The sequence below is a fragment of the Haemaphysalis longicornis genome, unplaced genomic scaffold (assembly GCF_048455015.1).
Source record: "Haemaphysalis longicornis isolate Haplotype H1 unplaced genomic scaffold, Haemaphysalis longicornis Haplotype H1 scaffold_1, whole genome shotgun sequence".
Taxonomy (NCBI): Eukaryota; Metazoa; Arthropoda; class Arachnida; order Ixodida; family Ixodidae; genus Haemaphysalis; species Haemaphysalis longicornis.
The window spans coordinates 316,736,569-316,759,672 of NW_027526203.1; the positions used below are offsets into that span (position 1 = coordinate 316,736,569).

General features: G+C 44.0%; 1 protein-coding gene across 2 annotated transcripts in view; it reads right to left on the reverse strand.

Moving 5' to 3' along the window:
• The window catches only part of LOC144150938 (vesicle-associated membrane protein 4-like), a 39,129-nt gene extending 18,056 nt beyond the window's left edge, over positions 1 to 21,073 (reverse strand). Inside the window, exons 1-7 of one of the 2 annotated variants that reach the window (XM_077682249.1) lie at positions 20,900 to 21,073; positions 18,567 to 18,627; positions 14,863 to 14,940; positions 14,716 to 14,759; positions 12,014 to 12,067; positions 7,742 to 7,842; positions 1,404 to 1,483 (exon numbers count right to left, since the gene is read on the reverse strand). In XM_077682249.1, the coding sequence (XP_077538375.1) occupies positions 1,404 to 1,483; positions 7,742 to 7,842; positions 12,014 to 12,067; positions 14,716 to 14,759; positions 14,863 to 14,928 (345 nt within the window). In that variant the 5' untranslated portion in view covers positions 14,929 to 14,940; positions 18,567 to 18,627; positions 20,900 to 21,073. The remainder of the gene's footprint in view (positions 1 to 1,403; positions 1,484 to 7,741; positions 7,843 to 12,013; positions 12,068 to 14,715; positions 14,760 to 14,862; positions 14,941 to 18,566; positions 18,628 to 20,899) is intronic. The other variant, XM_077682240.1, reaches the window with a different exon arrangement.
• Positions 21,074 to 23,104: the final 2,031 nt, after the last annotated feature.

Genomic DNA, 23,104 nt, shown 5'->3' on the forward strand with positions numbered 1-23,104 from the left:
CCGATTAGTATCTCAACTCAACCCTCCCTCCTCAAGTCCATGTATAGATTTGATTATAGGGTTTAACGTTAACGCGCTGACGCAACGCAGGCGATGAGGCGCGCCGTAGGGGAGGGATCCGGATTAATTTTGACCACCTGGGGATCTTTAACGTGAGCCGAAATCTCAAACACACGGGTGTTTTTGCTTCTCGCCTCCATCAGAAAAGCGGCCGCCGCGGCCAAGAATCGAACCCGCGTCAAGTCCATGTATATGATGAGGCTTGAGTAACCAACAAACAGAGCCAAAAACAGAATATTTGACCCAGTGCCCTTACTAATGGATATTGTATATGTGTGTATAAGTATATTTACATTTTTTGAAGTCATATTTTGGCTGAATATACATGCAAGACTTTCTTTTCACTTACGTTGTCATTGCAAGTTTTGTGCTGTCCAGAAGAATTGGTTCTCAAAATTCTTTTCACCCACTAATCTATGCCTCGCCATTCAAAATAGAATCTGATGTGCTATGTTTTGACACATAACAATACGTTACATGCCTTGTGGTTCTTAAAATAAAAAAGAGCGTTTCAAGAACAATACATATAAAAAAAGACGTGGTCAGAACAGAGCTTAAAGGAGCCATGAAGACAAAACACAAGTTTGGTTCATTCAAAAGACGACCTCGTTAGAATCATACTGACACCAGTTTTAACGTAAACTTCGCTCAAACAGGCTGTATAATTAGGAAAAAAGGGGATGACCATGTGACCCACTTGCTCATTCCCCGCTGCTGCAATTGGGTCAACATGCTCAACGCGTTGTTCTTTTCGTTTCCCACGAGACCCAGCAACGCGAAACAGATAAGATGATTCAAACTCCACCAGTAAACCGCGTTGCGGAGATAATTTTAGCGCGGTTTTGATACAATGACTTGCTTCGGCGGCGAGCGAGTGACCCAAATTGGTGGCGCCAGCGTATACGTGTCTCCACCCTGTACTGCGGACGCGTGAATCAAGGGACCCTAGTCTGCAGAGCGGTCGGCTCCTGTGATGTTATTGCAGACCACGAAAACACGTGATTTAGCGGGAAAATCACAATTTTAACTTAAATTGATTAATTTCTCAGTGAATAAAGCATCGTTTGTATCCGGACAAGCACTGGGGGCACTATAAAACACGAAATCTTTCGAATAAAACAAACTTGTATTTTGTCTTCATGGCACCTTTAAAGCCCATGACACTCAGACACTTTCAAAAAGGCAGAGCTTAGAGCATATGACACTCACATAATTTCAAAAGGGCGTTTATCCAGCAATTTCAAACATCCTTATATCTAGAATATTTGTGAAACCACCCCAAAAAAGGCTGTTCTCAAACAGCAAAGAATGAAAAGTGTGTTGCCTGCGTCACAGCTACTTACCCTCATATTGCGCCACCACATTCGACTCTGCATCTTCTTTGCTGTTGACCAGAACTGATCAGCATTTGTGGCAAGAGAATCTGAAATGGACAATTTAACGCCCCAAATTCCCCACCAACTCCTGCCATCGCCATTCTACCCCCCAAAACAGCCCTGTCTAGTGCAGCCATGCCAAGAGTTAAATGCAGTTTCCACCAAAGTTAGAAACATGGGTAGGAAACATGGGTACAAAACATGGATACAAAACAGGGGTTATTGATTGATTATGAGGTTTAACATGCCGACGCTACACAGGTGATGAGGCACACCATAGTGGAGAGCTACGGATTAACGTGCGCCAACTCAAAAACACGGGTGTACAAAACTGGGGTGAAACCGGGTCCATGTTTGACAGCAGTCCAACGAGCACGCAAAAGTGGTTTTTCATACACACTTGGTGGAGCTAGAAAGACCCTTTGGAGCAGGTTGGGAGCAAACGTCACACCATTTCATAGCACTTGTGACGCATCCATTACCGGGGCTGCATTTAGCTAACCCTAAGCAGATAAGTAGTGCAAGATGTTGCCTATTCATGTAAATAAGTCTTAGACTACCTTTAACAGCTCAGTAGTATTACCTAGCTGAAAACTGTGTCGCATCCTTTCGGCTGTGTTCTGGTACAGCAAAATTCCCAATGTACACGTTCCAGCCAGGTAACCCTGCCTGGCAAAATATGCTCTAAAGATAGAGCACATTTTACCAGAAAACGAAAACTGCCAAGAGGCAGTTTGCTTCTAAGCTAAACCTTTGCAGAACTAAAAAACACAAAAGCAGATAGGTGTTTTGTTATTTTCGTACATGCATCACTGTGAGGAAAAGTAGTTCTTACAATAAAGTTTCACTTCAATTTCAACTGAGCGCAACCAGCGCTCAGCTACGAATTTCATGGTTACACACACAAGAACACACGCCATAACCAGGAAGTTGACTAGGTGTATCAGGAATTCTACCGCGCATTAGAACCCAACCCAGAAACAGCAACAGAGTTCCTGTACTAAATATGGAAGTTCCCTAGTCATGAAGTTATCTACGTTCCCCATTCAGGAACATGTCAGGGAAAGTTCAAACCCAACTACTTGCCCTCGCAGTGTTGATGGGAATCAGATTACAGGCACCATTACATGCAGGCACCATTACAGGCACCATCAGATCACAGGCACCAGTGGCTAGCAGGTGAGTTCAAGAGAGCAATACAGCAGCATTCTGCAAAATACAGCACTTGCTTGCATTTGGTTGCACTTACGGTAAGAAGGTATTAAAAAAAATCAATTGCAAGAGCAGTGGGTACACGTCATACGCAAATGCATCCATAATACGAGGTAATGTGATAACCTTCAAACAAAAAAGTATAAATATCTCATGAAAATAGAGGGAAAGCCTCATTACATTTGCCACTACACCACTAAGCATACTAGCTGGGCACTTCCTTTGATAGGCCACACCAAAGCCATAGTTGCTAAATTGTTGCCTCCTGCCACAGCTGGGAGTTTTATGATACCAACAAGGATACTCCAGACCCATTTTGAGGCCGTGCGCACAATAGTAGCCGCATCTCGCAACACAATGTAAGCGCTGCGGCACAGGATGGTTCAGATAACCTAGCACGGTGCAATTCAGCCTCTTTAGCTCAAATAAACAAGTTTTCTGCCCTTCTTTCCTCTACACACAAGTACCAAATACACATGCGTTACTTTTGTTCACATTACAAGTTGATGCAGCACTTGTATTTAGTTGCAGGTGGAGACGCTAAGAGGAAGTTGTTCAAATACGAACAAACAAATGCGGAATTTAAGCAGGCATTTAGCAAAGTGACATGATCTTTCACTTCATGCTTATAGCAGAACAAGAACTGCACGTAGTGCTTGGATTACAGGATGTTGCTGGGGGATTGTGTGGGCCTGCAATCCTTGGTGTCACATGCTAAGGCTCTACCTCAACCTCAGTGGCACTGTCATCGCACACAACAGGCTGTATGGAGATCCCGTATGGCTGGTTCAATGTAATGTCAGCATTAATCAACCAAAGCGACAGCAGAGGATACTAAACGTTTTAGCTAACATCAAACAAGTTAACAGAATGTATTTCTTTCTTTCTTTACAAAGTGAAGCAATTTAGTTTTGAAAGCTACACTATCCTGACCTTCAAGTATTTAAAAGAGGAACTTTTTGAACGGAGGTTGGAGTATTGCAATCGTGGCCTTACCAGTGCAGCTTTAATCAGTTTCTTAGCTTCACTTTTGTTTCTGCCCAGCATACTGACTCTCTTTTTGCATTTTTAAGGTGCCAGCCCAGTCTTCTGACCTTGGGATTATGGTCTGTACGACATTAGGTCTTGTACCCTTATCATTATACACTAATAGACTTTATCTGATTTGAAGAAAGCCTGTCTATTAAATAAGTTCCATCTATGCAAATTCCCTACCATAGTCTGTAGCGGCTAAGGCATTGCGCCAACGAACAGAACAGCCACAGAGGATGCATTTCTGATAGAAGCAAAAAAGACTTGCTTGTCGTACTAGTCACCATCATTTAACAACAATCATGTACCCAAGATATTTTGTATGTAGCAACTGTGATTAGCACTGCGTGAAGTAAAAAGCAATCTATCTTATCTCTGTAAAAAGCAGTCTATCTTATCTCTATAAGCAAACCGAGATGACAGGACATGTGCCAACGTATTCTTTGCACCTAAAGAAGTTTGCAGGCATAAATTGGTCGCAGTTAGCGCAGGACCGGGGTAATTGGAGATTAATGGGAGAGGCCTGTGCCCTGCAGTGGGCGTAGATAGGCTGGTGGTGATGATGATGAAAAACTTTAACACTGCGACGCCTCTGACTGATTATGACATTCAAATGCTGCATTACAACCTTCCCTAGCTTTTGAACAGCTCAGCTGGAAATGGTTTAGATATTCGCTCATGCTCCTTTTGCTTAAACTCGAGGCCGTAACACAATATATTCCCCTCATATTTGAAATCATGCTTTTTCCAAAAGTTGTTTCATTGAATACATTTGTGCCGTTGTGGTTTTCCAGTTGTGTTCCCAACATATATGAGAGTGTACCTTCTTTGTAGCACAATCCCATTATAGTCCCCTGTTCTTTTTCTTTGCCCTTGTGTAACCATGTACTATGTACTGTGCTTCGTTTTAATGCTGTATGCCATAGTGATGCCATTTTTTCCTTTTTGTTATGCAAGCAAGATTGTGATTGCATTTTTATAACTGGATGCTGCCGTACTCTGCAGGGCTTGGAAACTCTGTCAAGCTCTCTAGAGCTTTTATTTCTGAAGCCCACTGCTCTCTGGAGTGGCAATAAAGAAATTGGAATTGAATTGAACATCAACAAAGATTATGTTCATCGAGTGTATTAAGCATTAGGCGCTGAGAGCAGTGCATTTGCTGTAGTCAAGATGAAAAGAACTTGGCACTTACAGTGTAGCGGCAACGGCAAAACTTGTGCCGGTAAATGCTCATTTTAACTGCTGACGCATGCACAGTTGATCCCCGTAATCACGGTAAACGTTAACAGTAACACGGCAACAGTAGGCTCAAACTCTCTATTAACACCTCACTGTAATGAATTAATGCCTTATCAATATCAGAGAAAGAGACCGTTCACTGCACTTACAAACTGCACTACCTTCATTCAGGCATAAATACAATAGACAAAAAATACATTCAAGTCACTTTAAGGCATTCCAAAAGATGCCAGTTTATTGAATAAACTTATTCTGAAATCAAGAATAAAAAACAAAGCAAAAATAGTAAAAAAAGGATTAAAAAATACTAAAGCCCTCTTTGGATTGAGTAGGCAAACTAAAGAATAGTGCATGTTATAGAGCCTCTTTTCAATCACACACACATTTCTGAATAATGCACAACACTGAGCTAGGTACGATTATATTATCAGACTTCCACTGTAACTGGTACCAACAGCACTGCTCAAATTAGAAAACATTAAATTAACAAGTCAGACTTAATATACTTAGAGGGACACTGAAGGGCTTTGTCGACATTGCGGGATTACTAGCGCAAATTGTAGCCTGGAGTCTCTAGGTTATGTTTCGACCACTCTCGCTGCGTTTACACGACTGTAGTTAGTAGAAAAATCAATTCGAAAGTGCTGTCTTCCTCTCTGCATCCTCCTTAACGATTTCCTACGACATTTCAAATAAGGTCAAAACGAGATGGCTTGGCTTGACTGTGCTAGTGCAGGCTCGCCGACCCTCCAACAGAATCAGTCGGCCCAGTGTTTTTAGTTGGCCGGCCGCCGGCGGGCCGTCGCAATTCATTCGCTCAGTTGAAACTAAGCCACGGCACGTTTGTGCCTGGAAGAATGTGCCTCCTTAAGTTTGTTAGTTCGTAGACTGTATCAAGCTTTAAGTCCAAGTCACTCCACACAAGCGCACATGCGACGCTTCGCTGACTGGTACGCTAATAGAACAATCTAAGGCCAATTGAAGGCGGGGGCAGAGTCAGTGAAGTTAATATAAGTACGAAGGAATAAAAACCACCCGGAACTTTTATCGTACAGTGTAAAACCAAGGTGCGGGAAGCACTTTTTGCGCTGGGTGAACTAGCACAGCAGCCAGCAGCATGACCACACATTTGCGACCGCTTTTCTAAAAGCCTACAGATATACTATACTTTATATTTTCATTACTGACAGCGCTGGCGTATGGCCGAGTGGTCTGGCACCTTATGTCCGCTGTTTTGCAATTCACAAGTTCTAATCCACGACTGTGCTTTTTTTTTTTAATTTGATTTATTTGTTATTGGGCAGTGTTTTCTATACTGAATTCACCTTTTTTTGCACTGCAATGTTCACTGCTCCATGAGTGAGTTCACAGTGCAGACTTGCATTGATGTGCTGGTGAGTTTTCGCGGGTGTGGCGTTGCCATAAGCACAGACTGCTTGTGGGCACAGTACTGAATCAGCCGACCCTTGGCCTGGTGCGAACATGCCTATTATGATACAGATACGAGCCAGGCAAGCTCCAAAGGTAGGGGGAAAGCGCATCGCATTTGGGCATTTGCGGCGATGCAGAGGGCATTCATCCACTGCGTAGGCCTCGGCTAGTGCTCGTTACGATTCCAAGCCGTGCTGGCAGGCTTATCTGACGCATTTTACAGCCGACAACATGGCAGAAGCGTGGTATGCCGATTACTGAAATATCGAGAATGCCCAATCAACAATAACGCCGGATGCCAAGCATGTTGTTTCACAGAACCGAAATCGAAACTGGTTCGAATTCTAATCTTGGACATTGTCCAATCAAATCTCATATGAGGCTTTAGTTGGTGCGGCCGCCACAGACCGCAAGTGGTAGTTTTTCTTCTTTCAGGCTTTATAAAATAAATATTGCCTTACCAACTGGATAAATGATGAAAAGTGTGTTTATTTGAGCCAGTCTACACAATGCAAGCAAAAACAGAACCTTGACAAATTCACTTCAGAGTCCCTTTAAGGTGATAATATGTCGGAGGAAAGGTGAGCCCCATTTTCTACACATATACGGAAAAGGAAAAAAAAAAAAGGAATAAGGGGAAATGAATCGCTGTTGGGCTAGTCAGTTATAGCTTGATGGCATGACCTGAGCGCTAGAACGACAAACACAGGATAGTTCCTGTCCCCTTGCTTGTCCTGTTACACCTCCTGTGCTTGTCTTTTTAGTACTCAAATCATGCCGTGCAGAAGATGCAACGGCCCACCTTGTACACCGCTAGCAAGTGCCCACCACAACGGTTCACTTATGCATATTGAAATGTGCAGCAGTTTCATCAGGTGCCATAAATATGAACAAACGCCTATGTTAATCAGACATTTTATGTACCCTTCAGCATCAATTCAGTGAAATGTGCTTCATATTCAGCAGTTTCATCAGGTGTCATAAATATGAACAAATGCCTATGTTAATCAGACATTTTATGTACCCTTCAGCCTCAATTCAGTGAAATGTGCTTCATATTCAGCAGTTTCATCAGGTGTCATAAATATGAACAAATGCCTATGTTAATCAGACATTTTATGTACCCTTCAGCCTCAATTCAGTGAAATGTGCTTCATATTCCATTCATATCCAACATTTTCTGCCTACAATATAGCAGGAAAGTGTTGTGCAGAAGTGTATTTATATTACAAGTTCCTACAGAAATGCGAGAAATTTTTTTCATAAAAGCTCTGAATATTACATTAGGGTGCCCGCATGCATTTCACCCTCCCTCAGCAATTGGATGTGGTAAAGGTGAAGCTAGGCACATCCAAGAAAAGTGCAAAGATCGAAAATGGATGTCACAATACCTGATTTTTCTTCAAGGTCTTCTAGCCTTTCCCCTCTCTCCATAATTTTCTCGATGTTGTCTTTCATAATGTTCGAGACTTCATCAACTTGAAACTGGACCCTGCAAAGTGTAGAACATGCTTATGACATAACCACTTAATAAAAGAGGGGCACAGCTCACCCCTCCATGTGGGTAGGCATGTGACAGCAGTGCTTGCAGTTCTGGCTGCTACTTTTGCTGGGGTGCCACACATCGATGAAGGTTCCCACTGTGGTAAGCTTTCCCTCACGTACGCTTACCTTGCAACTAATACTGCAATGCTTGACTCCAAAGACGACTCTACAATCTATACGAATTTCATATCACTGGTTACCCTGTGATCGCAGCGATCACAGTTAATAGCCAACTGTATTCAAATTTCATCTTAACCAAATTTATTTTGAATGTACAGTACGTACCACTAAAACCAACTTCGTCGTTACTAGTAGCCTCGTGAAATGCATTGTTAATCAGCTAGAAACGTTTATCCGTCGCAGACGACGCTGCACCTGCCCGCGGATCACGCAAACAGCCATGAAGCGGAAGTGACATATCGGCCGGCCGGGTGCTTCATCTTCTGGCAAGCCAGGAGAACCGGTCAAGCGCCGCCGGGCACGCTCATACGACTGCTGTAGCATGCGCAAAGCCGCTGCGCCAAGTTTGCTCCGGCTGGCCGGCCACTCGCTCGCCAGCTGCAACGTCACTTCAGCCTGGCCACAATGGCCGTGGCCGTGCCCTTCTCAATTTCAGTTTCGAAATCGCCTATTTTTGCTGGTCGGGCATGCGCGTATTTCAGCCATCATATTTTTGCATCTCGCAGTCGTTTTAGGCCGACTATAAGGAAATACAGTTTTCAAGGGGTCAAAAGTTTGAGTGCATTTGGCCTTTAAAAAGAATGGGTGAATCTACTCCACTACCTCTGCAGCCATTCAGCAGCCGCACAGTGTTCAGGAAAGCAGCTGTATGCACAATAAAATGTAATGACAATTTCATCCTAACATTGCAGCAGGTTTAGATTTAAGAGTAAAAGTATAATACTGCTGGATTTATTGTGCTAATTTAGAAGGTATATGCTAAAGCACAATTTCAAACTGGCCGTAATTCAACATTCAGCCCGCTGCCTACGAGCTAAAACTGTCTCGGTGTGCAAAATTCTAATATGTTTGAGGTTTAGCATTTAAAAGAGATCCGTTCAGTTGCTAAAATATGACCGACAAGGTGCACGATGGTATGCCATTAAAGGGAGCCCAGCAGGGAGTGACCGGCGCTCGCTGAACACCTCTAAAAAGCAAACGTGCTGGCACACTTGAGTGGTTCGAATTGACTTTGGAAGGCGTTTCGGTAAACCTTGTGCATATAATGACATTGTGCATATAATGACATAACGACTATGGTGTTACTCTAAAGGTCACCATGGCATTTTCAGTTTTGGGTCTGCGCTTCATTTGCATTTGATGCATTTGGTTCTTTTATGAACCATCCATTGCAGCCTGTTTTTTGTTGCCTTCATAAAAGTTTTTTGGCTTAATATAATTAAAAAGAGCATTTTGTCGTCTAGGGTACGTTTTTGTATGCTGAACGCAAGTTAGTTATATCTTCAGTGAAAAGAGCTGCTTGTTTTTAGCCCTCTAAACATCTATCAATTTCTTGATGTAGCAAATGAGTTAAAATCTAGCCAGTGACAAGACAAGAAAAGACTTTAAAAAGCAATAGTAGTGTGTGAACTAAGCAGCGCCATTTGTGGGGCGAAAGCCATATTCAGGACTTTCCAAGACTACCTTTATGATCAATAAAACAAGTTCACATGACAGAGCAATAATAGACGGTAACAAGTTAAATGAGTCAAACATTCCAGCTCAGAAACACTGCAAACACCAATTCTGGCGCTGCCCAGAGGTCCGTCGCTCTTCCAGCAAGCGTATGGCGCACAGCCACATTAGCTTAGTCTGCCCATATGGGCAAATTTTGGATACAAATGACTGGCAAAAAATGTCTGCAGCCATCTAAAAGCTCAGCAGGCGTCATCTGCTTCTTTTGTGCCTTATAAAACGTTTCTGTGTAACATGGCTACGTCGAGTATTTAGGGCGCCCACCCTTGTACCACGATGTGTCCACGCTGAATTTCGCTGCACCTGAGATCAGTCTGCAACCTATTAACTTGCACGGCAAGACAAAGACGCGAGATGCTGATCAGCTGTGGCAGAAAGTAGGCGGCTGTTGAAAAGAAAAGGCAGCGTACGTAATTTACAAGACAGGCACTAGGCTATGCATTTGAAGATGCAAAAACTGCAGCACAACCCCCTCCACTTCTTTTTCAGTGCGGATGCTAACAAATAGCGAGTGTTAAAAAGGCCAATGTGGGACAATGTTGAGACGGTGAGCTACAGGCGTGCAGTGTGTCCATTGATCAGCCATGCATGCCGGACGAACACAAGAATCTGATTGATTATTAGGTTTAACGCGCCAACGCTACACAGGCGATTAGCCGCGCCATAGAGGAGGGCTCCAGATTAATTTTTACCACCTGGAGATCTTTAACGTGTGCCGAAATCTCGAACACACAAGCATTTTGGCGTTTTGCCTTTCTGAAAAGTGGCCGCCGCCGCGGACACATGACTGCTATGTGCTGAAGCACTGATACACAGCAAGCACACAACTAACACAAGTTGAGGATGTTGTGTGTCATCACTGTGCATGTCTTACAAATTTAGTCCAACTTAATTAATGCTGTCCCATATTTCAAATCGCTGAGTCAAAGCACCCAATTTGGTGGCATCAATCATGTATGCTTTCACTCCTCGCATTGTGGGGACCCTTGTTTCCCTACACCTCGCCTGCACATGTTTTCGCGAGCTGGTAGCCACCATTTCGGGCAGCCGGCGCGTCACGTAGGTCGTGTCCTCTTCATGACCCTGCGCGACGCGCCGAACCAGCTCGCCGCGAACGTGTGCGCGAGGGCACGAGGGAAGGAGGACCAGTTTGTCACCTTCCTTCGCGCCACCCTCTCCTAGACCTGGGGAAGATCTCCTCTCCCCTCCGAGCTGACCTGTGGGACAAACGAGCACTCCACTGGGAGTCAACTGGGCGATTTGGTCAGAATCGGTTGGCTCGGCAGTGCCTACTCCGAATGCCCCGATGACGATGAACCCAGTTGGCTCCACAGACTCTGCTGAGATTCTGCCCTGATCGGTCACGCGGGATGCCTCCGCTGCTCCCGCGGCCGTGATGATGGATATCGAGGTCCGAGTCCTGCAGCTTGAGCGAGCGGCAGGAGCCACTGTCTCCCCGCGAGCGATAGTCGTGTTGTCTGGTATATGCCCTGTATCTGCCACGCAATAAAGCCTCACTTTGGATGGCCGGAGCCTGTCTACCGCATGTGAGTACCCGAACCCGTGCGCGAGTCTTCGGATTCCGCAGGGCTAGTGTACGGCACGTAGCGTTCTCTAGCGAAGCTAGCCGGGGTCCTCTGCTATCCCGTACGTTTGCCCACAGCATACATGGACCTTTTTTTGAAGAACTGGTCCAGAGTGTTTCTTTCGTAACTTCCATTAGTTACTGCACCATTCTTACAGCTATAAAATGAATATGCATTACATTAAAGTGAAAATAGCTCATTCTGCAAGCTTATAAGCCGTGCCTAATTTGCATTTGCCGGCCTCAGCTAATTGCACAACTGTGCATATTACGTCATAGGTTCTCATGTGTGAAATGGGCTAGTGAGTCGCATGGCCATTCCCCTTTTTCCTAATTATGTAGCTTATTTGAGTGAAGTTTACGTCAAAAGTGGTGTCAGTGTGATTCTAACGAGGTAATCTTTCGAATGAACCAAACTTGTGTTTTGTCTGCATGGCCGGCCCTTTTAAGCCGGTTAAAACGATGAAACGGCATCTGAAACCAATGTGCAACAAAAGCCACACACAGGAGCTCGAAGCAATTTTTTCCTCAAGCAATTGTTGTTACCCTCATGCCAGGCTCATCTGGTCCTTACTCTTGTTTTCAGTTACGGTGGCTGTACTAACCCTGAAAACCTTTTATTCATTGGCATTCTCTTTAATTCATGAGATGCTGCAGCCATCAGCAACCCACCTTTCTAAATTACTAAGCAGAAAACAGTCAATTTTTGCTGGCTTTAAAAAACTGTTTGCACAGGAATACCACACATCCAGCTAAGAGCAAAGACTACAGTACTGTGGAACAGAAAAAATTGCTTCACAGCAAGAACAACTATGCTACATTTAGTATAATGACTTGCCTTCGCAGCTTCTTATCCTGGATAGTAAGGGTTTTCCCACTTGAGGTTGGTCCCCTGTAGAAAAAATGAGGGGAAGTCTTGACATTCCTGACATCCCTATTTCATGCACATGATCAGTCGCAAATGCAGAAATGGGAAGGGGAAAGTAGGGCTTATTGCCCCGCTCCTCTTCTTACACTATCACCTGAACTAATATTGCTGGGCCAGCAATACACCTCCCCTCCCTGTTGAGGGTTGAGGAATCAACCTCGACAAGTGTGGGTCCAGGCCCACTCCTGCAAGTGGTATATTTGTGAACACTGAACCAGTTTGTAAAGCACAATTAACAAGAGGCACCAACAAAATACAGATAGTTCGCTACGCAATAATAAAACAATGCAAAAATAGAATTCGGAAGACAGCCTACAATGCTTTGGTCTCCTAAAGCTCAACTCTCCCAATAATTGCCATAATGAAAGAAACAGGATGTACATGCAACACCACCTGCCCTTCCTCTCATTTTGTTGTGGACGATTTTGCACATTTAGTACCAGGCATGTTGTAATTATATTTGCATCATGAAAAGAACTGTTTTGTGCAGTTGTTTTTAAACCCAAAATATTTCCTTTGGACATTCTGTTCCGACAGTTATCAAAAGTTCAAATGAAAATTTGTGAATTAAAACTGCATACAAGCCACAGTGACTACACCGCACTACAGGGATTTGCTGTGTGCCAAAATCCCAAACATACAGATGTTTTTGTTCTTTACGTCCATCAGAGAGGGAGCTTTTATGAGCAAGAATCAAACCTGTGACCTGCTCAGGACCCACTAAGACTTCGGCGGTAGGCAAGCTTCAGTTAGGACAAATACTTCTCGATCATCGCTTTGGTTGTTTCCCTCGATTGATGAAGTGGCAAAAGGAGGGTTTATGAAGTGCTTTTGAAACAATAAAGCCACTGCCCACTACAATGCTGGATATAAAAGTAATATTAACAAAAACTTATGGTTCTTCCAGTTGCGAGGAATTCGGTGGAACACAGAACCTAAATCACAGATGTTTTGAATGCTGGAGGCATTACTGAGGTACTTGTCAATGAATTTTAGGTGTGTGTTCATGTGTCCATCTCCATTCTCCATTTTGGCCCAGGGTCCTCGAATATCACATAATAATTGTTGGGCCAAACTGCTAGTACCAAACCTTGTGAACAGTATCCAAATGACACACCACTGTCTTTCTTGAGGAGTGATACTACGATCCCCTAGCCATGACAGACAGTGGCATGTTATCAAGTGGAGCACAACAATGATTACTCTCAACAAGGAGTAGGGCACATCATCCCCAAGCGAAGAGAAGATGAAGAAGATTTGTGCATGCGAAGGAGTGTATACCTATTACCTGTCATAATATTTCCATTATGCTGTTGGCAATTCCGCCTTAAAGGAGTACTGACACAAACTTTTAAAGCTCAGATAACTATGTAAAAAGCTTCCTTTGTATATGGAGATACCTCCTCGGAAGTTTAAACTGTAACCGTTCAGTAGAATATATTTTAAATCAATTTTAATCCTTGCACACACGAGAAAGCTCATCTGCACCATTAAGCAAGCTCATGACGTCATCTGCGCTTCGACCCAAATGGCCAACTTCAGGGCTCCCGTGACGTATCGAGGCAGCCGCGGTGCTGTTGGCGCATGCTTTTCCGCCTTGTGCATCACGTGACAGTTTTTGGAACTGACGTTACACGAGACTACGGCCCGTCGAGCCGTTCTGGCACACACGCGCACACCCAGTTCAGCAATGGCTGTGGTGCGATGAGAACGGTGACGTCAAATGCGCCTTCCCGTCATCGCGGCTGCCTTGGTGTTTGCTTCACCGAAACCGAAACTGACACGAATAAATGGAGCTGTAAGTAATTATTTATGCTGCATTCGACAACCTAATGTGCCATTCTATGATTAGTGGGCTCGTAGGCAACTATAGCTGCGAAAAAAATGTAAAACAAAAATTTCGTGTCAGTACTCCTTTAAGAGAATTAGCCTTTAATCTTAACTTTACACAAAGATACAAAGCCAGATGGCACACTAACACTGTAATTTCTGATACTATGAAAGGATAACAACCCACTGGTACCATAACGGAATATTGCAATGCAGCTCCATAATCCTACATGTACTTGACTGCGTATCAAAAACCAGCAACTGCCAACCTCATCTGATTGGCTACAACATATCGACATTCAGACTGGATTAGCACGGCATCACCAGCCCAAATCAACTTTACAAGAACTGCCCTCATAAACTATAAACCCCAGCCTTCCAGTGCAAGGCCCAGGAAATTGTTGCATTGCACTCATTTGCACAAACAATAGATTCTGCAACCATCAGATGACAAGTCTTGTCTGAAATTATTCCCAACTGAAATTCCAAGAAATCCACTCGCTTCCAGCGATTTTCAGTCAAAAATCTGCTTTTCCCGTCAGCCATGGCCCCACTGCCAATCACTGTGCAGATAACCACAGTTTCAAGTATATCTTGAATATGCACAACCAACACAAGAGCAAAACCCTCTTCCCTCGCCTTCAACTTGACTTTGGTTTATTGCTCCTGGTAACAAAAGACACCAAATAGTCGTAAAACTCTCGGAAGCAGTAAAAGCATGACCCCAGTTGCCTATTCAGCGACGTGGTAATTAAAGCAAGAATTAGTATAATGAAACATACTTGAGAAAAAAATCTTCGTCTTCATCATCTTGCAAAAGTTTTTCCTGCAAAATAGCAAATACAAGAATGTTTTTAGTCACTAAAATATTTTTAAAATTTTACATTAATCATCTATGTGACCGTTTTTCTCACATGTGGGAACCTTACCTTTTCAGGGTCTGCAGCTTCGGTAATGTCTTCGTCAGACAGGTACCTCCTGAATTTTGGCGGCATTCCTGAGTTATACTAAAAAAAAAGCAAGCAAGTTGGAAATCTAGACAAAAACAACATTTAAAAAGAGCAAGCACAACAGCTTTTATACATTCTTTGTTTGGTTGTTTCCTTTTGCCAAAAATTCAGTGTAAATGTTCCCAAATTCCAGAATTGCCACTAGACAACATTAACAAACGCAAAGTTGTCATCTTGCCCAATTTGGTTTGAGAAGCAGTCTTGTAGAAATGACTTCAACTGTACCAACTGCTCCAAATCATCACTGTACCATGATGCACCTTTAACCATGCGACAGTGTTCTAACATTTCACTTTCAATCATGAAAGGTTTTTCCCAAATGCCTGGACCCATTTCTTAATGGTGCTCACTGGCAGAAATACATTCTTTTCAGACTTTCACATCAACAGTAAACTGCACTGCTCCCACTAGGACACAACTTGTTCACACCCCCATGATGAATACGGACACCTTGTGCGATGATAAAGGGAAGAACAACAGAAAGATGGTTAGCATACAGGTGACTTTGGCAATCTAGCAATGGCGTGGGGAAAAGAGGGAGGAAATAAAGCAGGAAGTGGGTGTCTAATGTAGCCGGCAATTAATCAAAGACCTCCGAAAATAGGTCAGACACCTCTAATAGTTTAAACATCTATAGAAAACTCAACGCACACAATACCACAGAAAGCCATGCGAGCTGTAAAAAAATGAACAGCGTACCGAACGATCAACTCAATCTAAAAAGACTTGCTCAAGGTACTTTGCTTGACCTATGAGTGATACAAATATAACTCCACTTTTTGGGTGCAATCAGCTACAGGCAGAAGCAAGAGCTGAAGAACGAAAATTGTTATGTTAAAAGGACCACAAAACCCAAATACAAGTTTGGTTCATTAAAAGGCTGCTTTGTTTCGATAACAATGGTAATTACACAAATTTTATCGCAGACATCAAATACACAACAGAGATATTAAGGAAAACAGATAAAGCAGTGATGACTCCCCAGCCACATATTCTGGCGACATCTCTATGATGTCACAGAACCTTGTTTGTGCAACTGGCCGCCGTCGACCTAAGCCACCACCAAGAAATATGGCTGGGCAATTGTTGTGGGGCCTTTAGTCCCAGTGAATTGTACAACTTGGATGCTAGCTTGCAGTTAACGCACTAATAACTAGAGACTAGAACTTTAGGCGAAATGCCTATTTTTTCCTTCAGTCTGTACGAGGCTTATTCAACATATGAGCATGAATAAAGGTACGTCCTCACTTGCAGCAGTAAGCATGCATTTGCGCGCGCTCAGAAAAGCCACCGCTTTTTGAAGGCCACACTTCTGGGAGCTCGCGCGCGCAAAACCAGTGGCAGCATCAGACAAAACTGGTTCTTTCCATCTCCGACGGGGGAGCACGGGAGGATTCCGGCGTTTTTCAGTCGCTCTTTCTGCCCGTCTGCTGTGACCACAACAGTCTCGTACTGAACTGCTCCTTGGCGAGTGTCCGGGTCCCCTGACAGCTCACGTGACCTGGGCACTCTGATTGGCTCGTGAGTTTGGCGCAAAGCGGCGCGCCGCAAAAAATGGGTCCGAGACACATCCTTGCGCAACATAGGAATGTTAGCGCGAAAGGGTGTTTTGCGGCACGTTTGTGAGCGCGCTACATGGCACGCTCTTATTGCCACAAGTGAGGAGGTACCTTCACCAGAATAGAAACATTTTAAGCAGTCATTTATTGTGCCTATAAGGGCCTATGTTGAGGTTCGTGATAATATGGGCTTTTTAGCGCCTATAAAATACTTTGTTTATTATATATGCCTTGTGTTGGGCGTTCTGAGTCCATCCTCTGCTAAGACTGTTCTCACTTCAGAAGCCTGAAACTCAGCGTTAGTTGCACGCTTTCTGCGAGAAAAATCCGCGTGCCGTGCGAACACTCCGAGACGTGGAAACCATGCTCGAACCGCCGCCACCTCAACCTGACGTAACCCCGAGCAACGATGCCGCCAGAGGCCCGTACGCAGCGACACCGCAGCCAACCTAGCCGCCTGATGGGCTTGACATTACCCCTGTTCGCACGAACTCTCTAGTTCTATGTTCTACTGTCGTGCTGTGACGCGAATCAACATCAAAAGCTTTTTTAAAAAAATACACATGACAATGCCGCGCACATGCCACTCAAGATCAAAGACGCATCCCAGGAGAAAACCGCGTGAACATTTCACACGTGACAGTTTCGAGGTGACACAGCAAACACGTGCACAGTCAGCCGCCGGTCATGGGTACACCGGCGGGCAACAACATGCAGCACGTTTAGCACGAAGAAGGAACCAGAGATGGAGGTTTTGAGCCAGCTTCTCGGCACAGTTCAAGTACTCTGGCCGCGAAAGCAGTCATCTGCCAAGCCGGGTAACCACCAGAGCTGTTTGAAATCTAGCTCTAAGCGTTAGTTGCAATGAATCTTGCATACTATGTAATGTTGTCATGCGGTATATAGCCCATAGTTACTGAATGATATTATTAACAGCAGAGTTGTTTAGACCGACATAAATCCGTCCGGCGGAGACAGAAAACCCCGAGCGCATGTGAGCGCGTGCTTCACAGCGACCGGCATTAGCAAAAAAAAAAAAAAAAGAGTGCACGTGAGCGTGTGCCTTACGGCGACCACCCTGCGTCATCCAGGCTTGCGTCTGGGCTTACGCCACATGAGGAGCTCCCGTCTTTGTCGTCATCGTCATGCAGCAAGCGGCGTTCCACAGGTATGCCACACTGATGATGATGACGAATCTGTCAAGCCATCCCTCCACAAGATGCTTCACAATCTACATGTGAAGATGGCCATCAGACCAGCTGACGAAGAAGTGGAGATATACCAAGGCAAGGACGCACTACAAAAGGATTTGCCCCATGGGGCTGTGCCGTTGAAAGATGACGATTGCTACTGAATAAAACACTGTACATACTTTGATGGTCTTTGCTTTACAGTGCCATCCAAAATGGGCTTGCACTGCTGGGGTCTAGCTGCTCCCTCTCCCCTGGGATCCGCTGTCAGTGTGGGGAGATGCTAGGTTGACCCCCAACTCTGCTGTTCCTCCAGCCTTGCACCACTAGTGCAAGCTGGGAAATTTTTTTCCTCCATACCCCACGAGTGCACTGTAACCTTTGTATCCTCTTCAACACTGACCTTTTCTGAATTCTTTGAGATGAGATGCATGAAATGTTTTCTCCCCCTCATGTTATTCAAATTTTTGTTTGGGACGCATGATGTACTATGTACTTTTTATAAAACTCTTATTTTCCCACATCTCTCATTTCGGCCAATTTCGCGATTTGAAATTTTCTAACTTAAAATTTTTAACACTAAAAATAAAACTGCTGCAATCAGCAACCACACTAGCATTCTTCATTGCACAGGTTCTTCCAGTTGGCCCACACAATAAAAGTGAATGTCAAGACGAACGTGTGGAAAGCAAATTTCATTGCAAGCAACTAGCAGACGCAGCACTGATGCCACCATAAGTATATGCATGGCTGTTTACAGTGCAGAGGAAAAGGTCTTGTGGGATTATCCTGCATTGTACCCCTGCAGTGCACCGCCCAATGTCAAGATTAGGAACCGTTTTGTGCTGGGAAAGCAATGCACTGAAAGTTTCACCTGGATGCCATCAGCCAGTGGCAGATGCCAAATGCTTGGTGTGGTAGAGAAGATCTTCCCCCTAAAAGATAATCTAAAATCACCAAAGACATGGGCCCATCTTTTTTCATGTCTTGAGCTTAGCTTCAAGTGAGCCAGATGTGTTCCAGTGTTCTTCTTGTTAATCTTTCACATTTGTACATAGAGGACAAAAAATTAACATTTTTCTCTTCCGTAATCTGTTCCAGCAGTCAGGTGAGGAAAGTAAACAAAAATTTTTTTGTTTCCGCAAAAAGTTTTTTGCGGAAAGTGCAAAAAACAACCCCGCAGAAAGCATTAACACCTGGCCTGCATGCAGCTTTGGCCCTTTCATTCTTCCTCCCTGTCACTAGTATATACCGGCCGGATATGTGCTGCCCATCGTCAAAGGCGTTCGGTGATAATTTGATCACTGAGTGCAAAAGAGGGCCCTGTTCCTGGTATAAAAGTGCCACGGGGCTCGCTTTGAATGACATTTCAGTGCCTCAACTTCACGTCAAATCGCAGTACCAGCAGCAGCATCAAAGCAGCTACACTGCTCACAGTGGCGTCCGTTTAAAGCCTCAATCTTTCGTCTCACACGCGACATTGAGTGACCACGAATATGCGCCGCATGCCCCAATTAGGGCACAGTATTAGAAATGTATGTTTTTCACTGTTGTATTTGTACTCGTTTGGGCCTTTGGCCTGCAGCATTCTGTAAATAAATTAAATAAACAAAATAGCACAAAATTCAAAAAAAAGTTATTTGGAATTTTTCCACACATTTCTTCCTCGCACAATATGCAGCTTCTGGTAGCTAACTTGCAATACTCGATATACATATGGTGAATTCCACCAGCTGTTCTGGAGCAGGTCTTCTTGCTTTGTAAAGGAAAACGAGTGTATCGCTGGTCGATTTGGAGCATACCCGTATGTTTGACTGGTCAACATTGATCAAGTCACCCCGTGACAAAGCACTTAGACTTGATCCAGCCCAATGAGTCTCATTATAACAAAACTCCCAGACAATGTCGCTGTTACTTATAGTAATGGCCAGCCAAATCGGCACTCAACCCTGCACTCCCACCTTTTTTCCAGTTTAATATTTTATAGTGCACCATGGAATCATTTGCAGCAGCAATCCTGCTAGCTTTGAGATACATTTTCGGCTGGTTTCACTAGTTTTAAAGGCCCGTTATAAGGATGCAATAGACAAACCCACGTGCAATACACTCTCTTCCTGCTGACAATGTGCATGATTTACATCATGTGCACAACAAAGCACATGTGAAGTCCTCCCTTTTCTCGTTTATTTTTGCCAACAAACTTGCTGAGCAGCGCAAATCATCTTTACGGTGGTTTCCATACCTTGCATGGTTAGTGACTGTTCATGGAAGCAAGGGGGCTCCCATCAGGCTCTCTGACAGAACACGAAAGTGTCTGCCTGAGTGAGACAGATCTGTTCGCTCTGCTTTGTACATGATTGCTCCACTGAGGGTTCAGTAGCTCAATCCAACTCAATGGCATTTACCATAGTTTACTTCTAGTAATCCCAAGCATGCTACGCATAGGCAAGAACTGACTCAGCAATATTTTTTTTCCAGGCAAGAAGGGCGTTGTTTCCTTGCAAGGCCTCTTTGAGTGAGCTAATTGCACCTAGGCGTTCTTAGCTCTTTACAGTCCAGTCGCCCCAAGTCTGCCCCTCAGCTAGCAGATGGTTTGAGGCATTTAAAAGGAGGAAGAGTAGTCTAGCGTAACTGTGACTCGCAACTTGCTGTTTATGGCAACTGACCATGACCATGCCACCAAGTTTTCCAAAAGCAAAGTTTGGCACAAATTACCGACCTCACCTTTGAACGTGTCCCTTTTGTAAAGCTCTTCGAGCCCGGACTGTCTGCATTTTAATTTCACGCATACTTTTCCTGTTCTACTGCCTTCTCGTACATCCCTAGTTCGAACGACATAGAATTAGCAGAGTCGCTAGCTCAGTTACACCGTTGTGAAGAGGATGGTAGATTTGATATTTCGCTAAAAATCCGTAGCATGGAGTAAAGCACTAAGGGGTTGCCTGATGTGGCGCGATTCCAACAGCGACTTTTACCACCTCGTTAAATAGCGTTTACTGCCTACTCACCACCAAGCATCCGCAAAAAGAACCACACCGAATCAACAAGTTTAAGCGCAGCTAGAGACAAAGGTAACGAACACGCAGCCACATTTTTTACTGCACGCATTCGCAATAAAAGACGGCGGCTGCGCCTCGTTCGTACCAGCTGCCAAAATGTTAACCATATCTGATCGCTGTTTCACGCGATAAAAGGGCACTCACTTACCAATATTTGTCAACTGTTCACTTTACATGTCACGATGTTTCACATTATAACGTGCTTCGCAAAGCAATCTGTCGCACGTACGAGTTGCTACACTTTCTTACTCCTTTATTTTTGGCCAACACACACCACCACTGCCCACCTGTCAATCGAGAACACTTTACGTAGGCTGCTGTCAACTTTGGGTGTCCCTATTCGCACGCCCCGTGGGAACAATTTTTATTTTTAGTTCGCACGCCGCGTGGGAACAATTTTTATTTTTAGTTCGCACGCCGCGTGCCAACAAAAAATAAAAATTGTTCGCACGCCTTTGAGCCTTCGCCCGCTTCGCCTGCTTCGCGACCAGCGCGGCTTCAATCCTCCCTGTTCTGTGGCGGCTTGCGCTGTCCCATTCGAATCACTCTGGTCTCTGTTTGCATACCTCAAGCTTAGCATTGTCAAGCTGCCCGCATAGCTGTTGGCTAATCTGTGTCAGTAAGCAGCAATAAATTTGATAAACACGTTGGTAAACATGTTGGATCCGCGGAGCCACACGTCGAGTTGTTCTTGGTTGAATGCTTGAATTGTGTTTCGGTGAGTTCGATGTTGAAGCTGACTTATTCCCGCCGTTTAATTTTTGTATTTTGCAATACCGGTAGGCATTCTGATGTTGCTCCACCGGGAAAATCTCTACCCCTGTAATTTTTCTGGGCTGTATCATATGCGACCGATGAGCAGTTCTCGGAGAACCATCGTGTTCAGCGGTTGTGCTGCTCATTCAAATATGCGTATTTCTAGAAATAGAGCGCTTGATACTTTATGTGAGTAAAGCAGGTACGTGCAAGATACTGTGGTGAGGAAAAGCAGTGGTACATATTGATTTTACATTCTCTGAGTGTTTTGTTTACCATATCTTTTAGAGACACGAAATGCGTGGCGGAAATTTTTGCAGAACATGAACTTCTCAACGTTTTAAAGCCACAGTTAGGTAGGATTAAATAGAAGAAACTTTGGAATGCGAAAGATGTATCAAAATTTAGTCGTTTTGGTGACAGCTTGCTGAATCCAAATATGTATGTGTTGATAGGAAATATTTTAGTAATAGTTTAATAGAGGTTAGAATCAGTGGTTAGAATTTGGTAGGTTGTATTCAAGGAAGCACCGCTGTCACCTCACTGCGTTCAATATGGTAGAACCAACTGGAGCTAATGTATTTATGCACAGGACCATTAGATTTCTGGATATCTACGGAGGGATAGGGGAACTTGTAAACCAGCAAGGGGGAGCGGACCTGCACACATTTGTGTAACCATTATTAACTACACGGACAATAAATGGTATATTGTCTTTAGCAGCAGAGAGCAAACAGGTTCGCGACGTGCATTTTATTTTTCAATCTTTGTTGAAATGTTTGAAATTGAGAGGGGCATTTTTCAATCTTTGTTGAAATGTTAGAAATTGAGAGGGGCAGGCACACAGTTAAGTTTAGTTTCTCTAGTGTTCTTACCTAATTTGCATGTATTGCAAGTGCCTGGCGCATTTTTTCTGCTACATGCACATTTGTGATGAGATGGTGAGGCTGGAAGTGCTGCAACAAATCAAGTGTAGTTACGACGTTAGGCCCCAGGGTTGTACCTGATGCTGTCGGTCGCACAACCTTTCATGTGTCTTCTAGGTGACACCACGGAAGGGCAGTGGCATAGGGTACCAGCAGCTAGATCTCATTGCGGTGTCCTACCCAATGTCTACACCTGTCATAAACGGTTGACCCAACAACCACGTGTCTATCAAACCAGTGAAGATTTGGCCCTTGCTAAAACTTCATATTCATGATTCTTCCTTGACGACGTTGACCAGCTGTACTGCACTGTCACTACCTTGTCAACTAGGGACAACTGCATCATCCCAACTCTTCCAAGCCTTACCTTCTCCTTCACCACAATGGGTGACCCAAATCTCAGAAGGCTTCACCTTTCTATTGCATGCTTTTAGGTATATAGCCCAATTGCTTTTCTATTCCCCATTCCCAAGTTTGCACCTTGCACCTCCACATTGTTTCTAAAAAAAACATTCAATTCTCAAAATTTTCTCTAATCGTAATTTCTTCTGCATTATGAAAATTTGAAAAGATGGCTTTCAGCTTGGAATTAACTTAAAAACTGTGAAGAAAAAACAGCTATGAAGGGCAGCTCTGCCTCAATGCCTGCTAGACACCAAACAAAAAGGGAG